At 55.4% G+C, this 10,691-nt stretch overlaps 2 protein-coding genes across 2 annotated transcripts; both read left to right on the top strand.

Moving 5' to 3' along the window:
• Window positions 1–1,353: 1,353 nt before the first annotated feature.
• pde7 (3'5'-cyclic nucleotide phosphodiesterase) lies at window positions 1,354–4,400 on the top strand (the record flags this gene model as incomplete). The annotated part of the gene is made up of 5 exons (XM_002950463.1): window positions 1,354–1,529; window positions 1,732–2,089; window positions 2,628–2,729; window positions 3,545–3,621; window positions 4,076–4,400. Coding segments are annotated over 5 exons (1,038 nt in total), but the record flags the coding sequence as incomplete, so codon positions are not given.
• Window positions 4,401–7,906: 3,506 nt separating this feature from the next.
• Window positions 7,907–8,781, top strand: VOLCADRAFT_90961 (uncharacterized protein; the record flags this gene model as incomplete). Its single annotated transcript, XM_002950464.1, has 3 exons — window positions 7,907–7,951; window positions 8,036–8,164; window positions 8,488–8,781. 3 exons carry the CDS (start codon window positions 7,907–7,909, stop codon window positions 8,779–8,781), a joined length of 468 nt encoding a protein of 155 aa, XP_002950510.1.
• Between the last annotated feature and the right edge of the window lie 1,910 nt (window positions 8,782–10,691).

Genomic DNA, 10,691 nt, shown 5'->3' on the forward strand with positions numbered 1-10,691 from the left:
TTGGTTATCTTCGTTGTTGCAGGGGCGCTAGCGATGATCCTGGCGCCGCAGGGGGGCTGGTACGACAGTGGGCCTGACATGAGCGACGCCGCGTCGGATGCGGCGTTACCAACCCATGAGACGGAGGTGGCGATTAGCCCCCGTCCATCCAACACCAGCATCTTTGGGCGCGCTGCATCCCATATGGTACGGCAGAACAGCTGGCGCTGTGGCAGCCCAGAGCAGATGCAGGTGACGGCGTCGCCGCTGGGTCGTCAAACGAGCTGTACGACAGGCGGCGGCGGTGGCAGCTGCGGCGGTGGCGGGGCAAGTGCGGCAGGCAGCAGCGGCGGGAGCGGCGTTCTGACGGCCGCCGGCGCTGTTGGGGAAGCGTCGCCGGCGGCGACGTCAACTCCAGGGAAAGTCGTTCCCGCTGACGTTGGACAGGATCGAATCGCCGTAGCAAACTCGAGCGCGATTAGCACCAGCAATGTACGAGTAACGGACGACGGCGGCACGCACGGCGGCGGCGGCGGCGGCAGCGGTGCAGTGGGGCCGCCAGGAACCTCTGCCAACATTCCCGTCGCCGCCGCCGCTCCCATTGCTGCCGGGCCTTCCATACGGCGACCACCGCGCAAAGGCGACTCGCACACGAGCCTCTTCGGCTTATCTCGCGGAGCACGGCGCAAAAGTGCATTGCTTAGTGTCAGCATAGCGGACGGTCCGGATGGGGGCGGAGGCGGTGGCGGAGGCGGCCAGAGCAAAACGTTCAGCAGCAGCAACAACCACCCCGACGCCATCACGCTCTTACACGGGGGGAATTCGGAAGCGCACGGGGGAAATGGCTTTATGAACGGCCGGCTTTGGGCTGCGACGGTCAGCCGGAGAAGCATCACGGGGCTCGGCGGCGCCACGATAGCGACAATGATTGCCAAGAAGCCTCCCACCCCGCCCGCTCCCGTCATTGAGGAGGTCAGTCCGGTTACCAGTTTGACGACCATGTCGAGTTGTGTGTTCTCGCTTTGGTGGGATGGGCTTGCAGCTTTGTCAGCTTGAGGCACGGTCAAGGCGGCGTTTGTTTTTTCTTGCGTCCTTTTTACTCGTTTTTGTCTTGTTTTGTTTTGTCTTATTTTGTTTTGTTTTGCAGCCGCTACGGATACATATCCTGTGTGTTTTGGCCTCTTAAGCTTGTGCGGTGATAGGGCATCTGTTGTTGTTTCTTTGGCATTTTGCATCACATGTTCCCCTTCCTCCTCCCCTCTATCCCTACTCCCTGTGCTATTATCCGCTGTGCCCTGATCTGTTGACTTTTCCCTTCGCTCATCCGTTGTTCCCCCGCCTCTCTTTCCCCTCTCTCCCCCCCACTTCCGCCCCCCCGCCCCACACACACAGGTGGAGCGGGTACTCGCACAAGCGGACTCCTGGCAGTTTGACACTTGGCGACTTCGCGACGTCACACACGGCCACCCGCTCTCGGCACTGGGATTCTACCTCATACAAAGAGCCGGGCTCATTACGAATCTTAAACTCAAACCGGCAGTGCTGGCAAGGTGCGTCCGTCTGTCTGTGCCTTGTCCATCGGCGGTGTGCCGGTGTGGCTGCTGGAGCTCCTACGAATGCGGTCTTCCCCGTTCCCTTCTAGATGTTTTACGTAACGACTGCATGTGTGCATGCCACTCCCCTGACCCGCTGCCCTATCTTCCTCTTACCCGCCTCTTACCCTCCCGTTTCTCTCCCGGCCCCCCCTTCTAGGCTGCTTCGCCACATCGAGGCCGGCTACAACGACAACCCCTACCACAACGCCACCCACGCCGCGGACGTGCTCCAAACCCTGCACGTCATCATCCACGGCGCGCAGCTGCACGTGCACTACCTCGACCAGCTGGGGCTGCTGGCGGCGTACTTTGCGGCGATCGTTCACGACTACGGGCACCCGGGCCTCACAAACGACTTCCTGGTGGCCACATCGGACCCGCTGGCGGTCAGGTACAACGACAAGTCACCGCTGGAAAACCACCATGCAGCGGCGGCGTTCAGCTGCATGCGCCGCACGGGCCTAGACGTGTTGGCGCCGCTGACGACGGACCAGAAGTCCACTTTTAGAAAACAGGTATATTGTGCCATGTGCTCAGTGCCTATGCGTGCGGGGCTGGGTTTTTTATAATATGGGTTTCGGAGCTCCATGCTCTGGGTTTCGACCATTAGGTTCTTCCGCTTCTTGCCCTCAGTAATAGCAGGGCGCAGGATCCCCTGCCTTTCTGATACCAGTTTACCGCGCGCCAGTCAGCGTCTATGCTATACCTTCCTGCTGCCCTTCCTCCCATGGCCGCAGCCGCTGCTGCTGCTGCTGCTGCTGCTTTTGTTATTGAATGCTGTTGCAATCGAACCTTACGAATCATAACTCAACACCCAACGGTACATAAATCTCATAACCCAGCACTGTGTGTATGGGCCGAAGCCAAACAATGCGGGTCAGCCGGAGCCTAGTCAGGGCCGCAAAACCCTCAACCTCCGCTTCACAGAGCTAAGGGGTTGCTAAGGGGCTGCAACCATTTGTTGCTGTTCGTTAAGACCTCCTCCCTCTGTCCCGCTGCAGTAATTTTATTGTCATGATTGCTATCATTCTGCTGCCGCTACCACTGATGCAGGTCATAGAAATGGTGCTCGCAACGGACATGAAGCAGCACTTTTCGTTGCTTAGCCATTTCAGCACCGTTCACAGGCTCGCTAGCTACAACAAACCCGCTGCAGTGGCAGGAGGCCCTCCGCCCTCAGGGTCAGTGGGGGCGACATCCGCAGACTGTAAAGCCAGGTGGGTGGTCGCATGGGGCTCCTCTTCCGGGGGCGCCTTTAGGAGCTGCTTTTGGGAGCTGCCTTTAGGAGCTGCCTTTAGGAGCTGCCTTTAGGAGCTGCCTTTAGGAGCTGCCTTTAGGAGCTGCCTTTAGGGGCTGCCTTTAGGAGCTGCCTTTAGGAGCTGCCTTTAGGGGCTGCCTTTAGGAGCTGCCTTTAGGAGCTGCCTTTAGGGGCTGCCTTTAGGAGCTGCCTTTAGGAGCTGCCTTTAGGGGCTGCCTTTAGGAGCTGCCTTTAGGGGCTGCCTTTAGGAGCTGCCTTTAGGGGCTGCCTTTAGGAGCTGCCTTTAGGGGCTGCCTTTAGGAGCTGCCTTTAGGGGCTGCCTTTAGGAGCTGCCTTTAGGGGCTGCCTTTAGGAGCTGCCTTTAGGGGCTGCCTTTAGGAGCTGCCTTTGGGTGGCTGTTAGGGAACAGCATGAACCTACCCGCTATGAGTCCTTACAACATGACTCCTCTTGTGGCTTGTTATGACTCCTCATTATTAGTTATGCATCCTGCGGAGAAAGCCGCACATTCTGCTGTTTGTAGGCTCCGGCTGACCCACATCACCTCCGTGGTGGTAATGATGCTGGTTAGAGAGCAGTCTTCTTTCGTTCCAATCCCCCGGCCCGCCTTTTCCGACCCGGTACGCTTTTCTGTAGCTTGGAGCTCCCTGCGGTATCGATTGCCTCGCCGTCAATGCTTGACATGGCTCCGAAACCGTTGGACGAGACGGAGCGGCTGCTCAGTTTGCAGATGGTCATCAAGGCGGCGGATTTGGGTCACCTGGGGGAGGGCTTTGAAGTGCACAAGCGGTGAGGCCGCGTCTGTTTGTGTGGATGTATAGAGTTGTGTACATGTATATTCACCTTGAATATTTATGGTGTACATACGTTTATGGTGTAAATGCATGTGTGTATGGGGGGAGAAGACATGACAAAGTGATGTATGCTGCGCAGGTAACATGTGCCACTTGCGCTTCATGGGTCAAGACAGGGGGAAGGGAAAGGTGGAAGAACTAGGATACGTCTCTTACTGTTCATCTAGGAGTCTTGCACAGTGTTCATGCTTCCATGTTTGCCCTTACGCACTCACACGTGCCCCCGGAGCAATGATATCACAACTTCAACTCGTAACTCGTTCTGTGCTTGGAGGAGGCTTTGCTTTTTGGAGTGACTTGAGGGTTCCTGGTCGCCGTTGGGTGTTTTCCGCTCTGTTTACCTCTCTTTCCTTGTCTCTCTCCCTCTCCCTCTCCCTCTCCACCTTCAGGTGGCTCTCTAGCTTGGAGGAGGAGTTTTTTCGCCAGGGCGACAAGGAGCGGCAGCTGGGAATCCCCATCAGCCCCCTCTTTGACCGGGCCAAGCAGGGAGTCAGCAAGAGCCAAGTCGGGTTCTACGACTTTGTAGCGCTGCCGCTGCTGCACGCGCTGTGCAGCGCATTCCCGGGAACTCAGCCGCTCATGACCTGCTTCATGGACAACTACCACCACTACACCGCAGATTCGCATGCGCTTGCCGAGTCTCGAAGCTTTAAGATGCAAGCTCAGCAGACGCCCCGCCAGGCTGCGGTTGCGGTGCAGCCATCAGGCACCTGAGCCAGAACCCACCGAACTAGACATAATCAGAACCCAATGGCCTGCAAATGGAGCCTAAGAACAAATGTATGGAAGTCATGTTTTGAACTGCATCGTACATGTGTTGGTTGGTGCATCTGTGGGTAGTGTGCAAGTATGCATATTAGTAATGCATGGGCTTTTGAGCTGTTGCAGTGGGGGCCAAGTGTGCGTGGCTGGGTTGGCGGGCGGGTTTGGGGGGAGAATATTTTCTTGGGGGTGAAGAGAGCTTGGGGATGAAGAGAGCTTGGGGGTGAAGAGAGCTTGGGGATGAAGAGAGCTTGGGGGTGAAGAGAGCTTGGGGATGAAGAGAGCTTGGGGGTGAAGAGAGCTTGGGATTTGTCTGAGGGCGCCTCGCGAGAGCTGTCCTCCCTGGACTTGAGCCGTTCCCCCTCTCCCGGGCCTTACTACCAAGTTGTATTGAAGCCTGTTCGCCTGTTCACGTCCCAATAGGACCTGGCCGCTTTCATTAGTGACGCACGTTCTGCATTGCTAGACATATGAAGGAGGACAGTAGGGACGGCTGGTGCAGGCAGAGCGATAATGTGACACTTCCGGTTTTCCTATGTTAAGGCCTTCCTTCCAGGGCCGGGGCTACCAGCCCTAATTGCAGGAGATCTATCGATTGCTTAGTTCAGGAAACTGTGAATTAAGGGGGGGTGTTAGAATTATTGGATTGAATCATTTGGACGAAACGTTGGGGTTGCTGCTCCGCTGCTGTTGCTGCTACTGCTGCTGTGACTGCCGCTGATGCTGTTGCTGATTGGGTGTGTCAGGGACTGGGTGGTGGCACCGGGGAAGCTGCAACGCTCCCTTTGCTTTATGCTTCGGTCTTGTGATGCACACTGGATTTCATTCGGCGAACCTTCGCCACGCAGCCAGCTCTTCGTTTGGCGGCCTTGGTTGGTCGGTCTGCATTTTTGTCTGGCTGTCTGTCTTTGCATCATGTTTTTATGTATGACTTAGATTACACTGTGGGCCGCGAGAGCCGGGGGCCGAAGCCGAAACATCATGTATGTATGTATGTATGTATGTATGTATGTATGTATGTATGTATGTATGTATGTATGTATGTATGTATGTATGTATGACGGTGATTACACTGTGGGCTGAAAAGCCGGGGGCCCAGGGCCGAAACACAGCGCGGGGGGCGGGTGCATACGGCTGGTTAGTCTTGTGCACTCCGCCCCCGGGTCAGGCCGCACGGGAAACGACGGCCGGCACGCAACAGCGCTCCCCTCCGGGATTTTGGCGCTCCAGCTAGACGGGATGTATGCTTGCTGGTCTCCTAATAGAAACGAAGTCGCAATGTATGTATGTCTGTCGGTCTCTGGCGTTAGAGAGGGGAATGAGGTCACACCAGCCTTCTCAACCTACTTGCATTCCTGCAGCACATGCATCGCTGAGCGCGTCGTCCTGTGGAAAGGTTGCCCCCTAACAGGAGACGCACAAGTACATAAACGCATACAGATACACACACCGCGTCAGCAGATCATGGAAGCCCTCACCCATTTCCCTCCCAGTCTTCTCCATGAATTGCTTTGGCGCCCCTGCCTGGCTCCGGCTTCTTGTGGCTTTCGGTCGAGCCCATGGAAGCGAGCGAGCTGACGAGCATCCCCCTTGAACCGCGTGCCTTGGCTTCAAATTGGCTGGTGGCAGTGATGGTGCGATGTAGGTAGGGCACATGGCCGTTGGGTTTTCGGTTACAGTGGTGTAGTGGTGGTGGTTTTTCGTCGACCTTCGTTGACACAAACGACTGGGGTGGTTGGTGTGGCGTTGGGGGCGAATACGGCGACGCCGGCCTGTGCACGCATTCACGCGCTGTTGGTGCAGGATGAGTGATGTTGAGGGCGCGGTTCAGCGTGTTGTTGGGATAACCTCACGTCACTGAGGGAGAGGGTGTAGCTGAGAATTGAGGAGCATTCGCGGCGCTTGATACTATGGAGTGCTGTCTGCCTGTTATAGGGTAGTAATCCTAGGCGCGATTTTTCGACAGCTACTCACACTGTCCCAGGCGCCTGCCTTGGCTATCTACATATGTATTTAAAAATTATTAATAGCATTTGTTTAATGGGCAGAGGACATGATCTGGGTTGCAACCAGGATTTCGGATGGACTAAAAATCTCGGCGCTGCTGGCTGGAACGATCTGTATTAGCCATTCCTAAGTAGAACATGGCCCGTTTTAAATGGGCCATGTTGGCGATCCTTCCAAGCACGGCTATCACGGCATGGGTGCCCTTACTAACTGCCCATGTCGTGTTTCGAAGCAACGCTTGACATGCGTGCACGGACATATTGAAGACACACGCACACATGGGACGTTATCGTCATCCATATCGAACTCAGGCCTGCGCGCCGCACAGGCTTTACGTCTTGGGGAAGCACAACGAAGGGTTACGTAAGATTTGTGTTTCGGGTGCGGCAACATCTGTGTCGTGCGGCTATCCAGTCATCTGTGTGTGCGGTACTAATAGGCACTTGCACGTTAGCTTGAGATGAGGGCCCTTGTAGGTTTGGCCTTCGCGATGCCGCTTTCCAAACCTGTTACCAACTGTCCCGGGTGCTCGCATTGTTCTGCGTGCCTAGCAGTCATTTCATAAGCGACACCGCTGCGCCCGAGAGCAAAGAACTTAACTTGACGTGACTTTGACGATCTTAACGATTTAGTCAGGTAGGACTCATGGCAATGGCATGTGGTGCGGTACTGGGAGTTACCCGCCGAGTCTTAGAGTTGTAGCTGTTACAGTGGAGACCGACCGGCTCGTGTGCAACGCCCTAAACGAGCAGTCTTAGAGTACTCAGAAACGGGTGTCTGCATGTCAACAAACGGGGTATGAATTGTAGAATTGTGGTTATCGTTTTTGCAAAAGTGAGTATACCGACGCACACATATAGACAGGTTTTATCGGAAAGCAATTGAAAAGGTTAGCTTGCAAGGAAAGCGCGTCTGACGGTAGTTAAAAAGGTAATAAACGCGCTGTTGGGCTGACCACGAAGTATCAGAACGAAGAAAAGCAGAGTACCAAGTAGAGTTTAACGACTCTCACAGGCACGAGTACATCATGTCATGGTGAGACTTTTCTCTCAAAACCGATATTATCACACTGATATTGCAGAAAAGTGGGCGCTGGATAATCGTCCGAACCGTCGTACGTGTCATTGAGCACCGTGCGCTGTTTCGCACATTCAACTAGCGATACCTGTCTAGTAGCATAAGCGAAGCTTGAAGCATACTGGTTTCCTTACCTTTCTTCGACACCTCAACACGGCGCGTGACGGCTGTTAGTCCGAGCAGGTGCTGCCCTTTGCATTGGTCTGGAGTGATTTACAAAACTGTGACCTACAAGGACGTGCACGTGGCGGATATGGGGTTCTTAGGATGCATTCACAGACTGTTGATGCAATTGCTGCTTGTGACTTGTAACAGTTGTTCCATGACAGTTGCTCAACTTGATGATGACTATATTGTATAAATTTAAGCTTTAAATGGCGTTTCATGCGGTTGCCAAAAGACTCATCGCCAACTGCACAGTGAGTTATGCGCCCCGTTCAGCTCGTGCCGACTGGGTTGAGATGGCTCCTTCCAACTCCTCCCCTAATTGAGTTGCTCCATAGGCGATATGGCGTATTATACGAGCTTTTCCAGCAACACTGCTTTGGCCATTGTTCGTGCTTGGATTGGTGCTGGGCCTGGGTACATGGGGAGTGACGCGAATCGGCCGGGTCGAGGAGAACAGCGCCAAGGTAGGCACACCACATGGGTCTATCTGTTCATCCGTTAAGTATCCCTATGGCAACGGCTGCCGGGGGCTCCAGCATGTTTTAGCCTCTGCGCCCCGTGCGGGGCCCCTAAGAAGAAATAGCCCATACGAAAGATGGGGCTTTCGCTCAAACTCGCAGGGGTTTTAAAGGTAACCCTGCGGCAGGCGGACAGAAGTTAAGCAATATCCGCGGGACGCACAATATGCATCCTAGTTAGCTCACAGGCATAGTCACGCACACCAAAACCCAAATCTGAAGCCACCTCCTAACCAAAGCGCCCAACTCCCGAAATCGATCCCGCGCAGAGCCGGGCTTCCAGCCTTGCCCTGGACACCAGCATTTGGTTCAGTCAGCAGCTATCGGTCGCTATTGCACCCGTGCAACTGATGGCTGCCATAGTGCAGTACAACCCGCAGTACAATGTCGTACAAAGCGTCTTTGCGGGCCTTGCGCCAGTTCTGATGGAGCAGGTTCCTCTTCGCACCATCAAACAGTTAGAATACGTCCCCGGCGGTGTCATTGCGGACATTTATCCCCTCGAAGGGAACAATGGCGGCGCTGCGGGCGTTGACCTATTCAATTGTGAGCCTGATAGGTAAAGTCGCCGATGAAGGGACAGGCTTGGACTTGTCGATATGTGCAACCATGCGTCGCCCAAGTAATGTGCCATGATTGAAAACGGGCTTTTGATTGGTGTCAAATACAACATCTCACTTTTGTGGGTTGGGGTTTTTTGCCAGCTCTGGGATCGTTTGGGGCACTTATTGGAGGCTCCTCCCCTCCTGCGCCAACCCCGCCCTTCACCGATTCCTGCTGTATGCCAGTCTCATCCACGTCTGCGTTTGTTGTGGAGGCCGCTGTTAAGGTCGATGGCATCAGCAAAGCTCATATAAGGCTCTGTGACTCCGTCAACACCCCACGGCTACATCTCGCATCCCGTCTCCAGTTTGAATTGCTTACGACATGGACCCAAATCCGATTTTGAATTCGCATCCAAGTTCCAATTTCAATAGTTTGTTCCGATTCCTAGAATACTCATTATTGCATGCAGCAACCGACCGAGAGAGCGCTCTGAAGATTGTCAAGGACCGGACTCGAACCCTGGTCGGTCCGCTGCATTTCTTTGAAGGTGGACACGGCGTCATTGTCCGGGAACCCATTTTCGTCGCCGTAGCAACTCCCAACGAGACTTTTGGCATCCCCCACGCCGTGAATTCCTACTGCGGCGCGCCGTGTGGCTACGATGCCGCCAACCAAACCAAGTTTTGGGGCTTCGTGAGTCTGTGGGGCTGCTCGTCTGAAGGGTGCTTACCGGGCTTCGTTGCTTACCGGCTTTTAGAAACTAGTTTTTGTTGAGCTGCTGTGATGGGGTAACTAGGGAACACCGCGCTTAGAACACCGTGGCAGGTTGGGGCCATTGAAGATCTGGAGCGAAGAGGCAGAAGAAGGCAGTGGCTGTCAGGCCCTGATGTCATCAAATGCGAGAGCGTCATTGTTGAGAGCTTGTTGGGAGTCCCTCTCTGTGCTGGACTGACGAGACCGGCGTGGGCCCGAGCTATCCTGTCCCGCCTGCCGCTCGGCCCGGCTGTTTCCCCCCTTCGCCCGCCCGGGGACCGCTCCCGACTAGGGGGCTCCCCCCGCCCCTTCACACACACGCACCTCTCTCCTTCTCTCCAACATTCCCCCCAACTTAATGTCATTCATGAACTGATTCCCGTCTGGGCCTTGACTTCATACCCTGGCAGCGTGGGCCTGCGTGCCAACGTACGACACGCTCGTGATATACGGATGCAGAAACTGACGTAATCCTTTGCGACGTACTGACGTACAGGCAGCGGGGCTTATCGATTTGGAAAAGCTGGGCAGCGCGAAGGACTCGAAGCTGCGTGTGTTGGGGGAGATGGGGTACCGCTACGAGGTGCGGGCGCAGGGCACTGCAGACCCATCAGAGAGCTTGGTGGCGACCAGGTGTGCGGTCGTGAATAGGGCCTGTGGGGATGCTTGTGCCAGTGGCAGCTTGTGTTATGGGTACCGGTTCATACCAGTATAGCCCCTTGCGCACACTTGAGGCTGTTTGGGGTAGCTGGGCGTCGGCTGATGAAGGTAGACAGACAGACGGACAGGCAGACAGGTAGACAGGCGGAAGGACGTGTGGGCGGTGGTGTATCTTGCAGTGTTGCTGCTCCCTTTCCCACGGTGTCCTTTTCCGCCCTTTGCCATCCTTTCACTTCCAACCTTTTCTCGGTGTGTCACACCCTCCCTCTTCCGCCCCTCACTTGATTGCAGCCCTGAACCTATTTGCCACACGCCCGTGGAGGCGCCCATCAGCCTGCCCAACGCACAGGTAGTACCCAAGAGCTGCCCTCAACTTAGGCTCCCGTCCCGTCCACCTCATCCCCCGGGATGTGTGTACACTCTTGTACACTCTTTCCTTGGCAGCAGCTTCACTTCAGCAGTTCGTGGTTCGTCTTTCCCCCGGGATGTGCCTCAGCTAGCTGTGCGGGCTAGT

Source organism: Volvox carteri (assembly GCF_000143455.1).
Source record: "Volvox carteri f. nagariensis unplaced genomic scaffold VOLCAscaffold_19, whole genome shotgun sequence".
Taxonomy (NCBI): Eukaryota; Viridiplantae; Chlorophyta; class Chlorophyceae; order Chlamydomonadales; family Volvocaceae; genus Volvox; species Volvox carteri.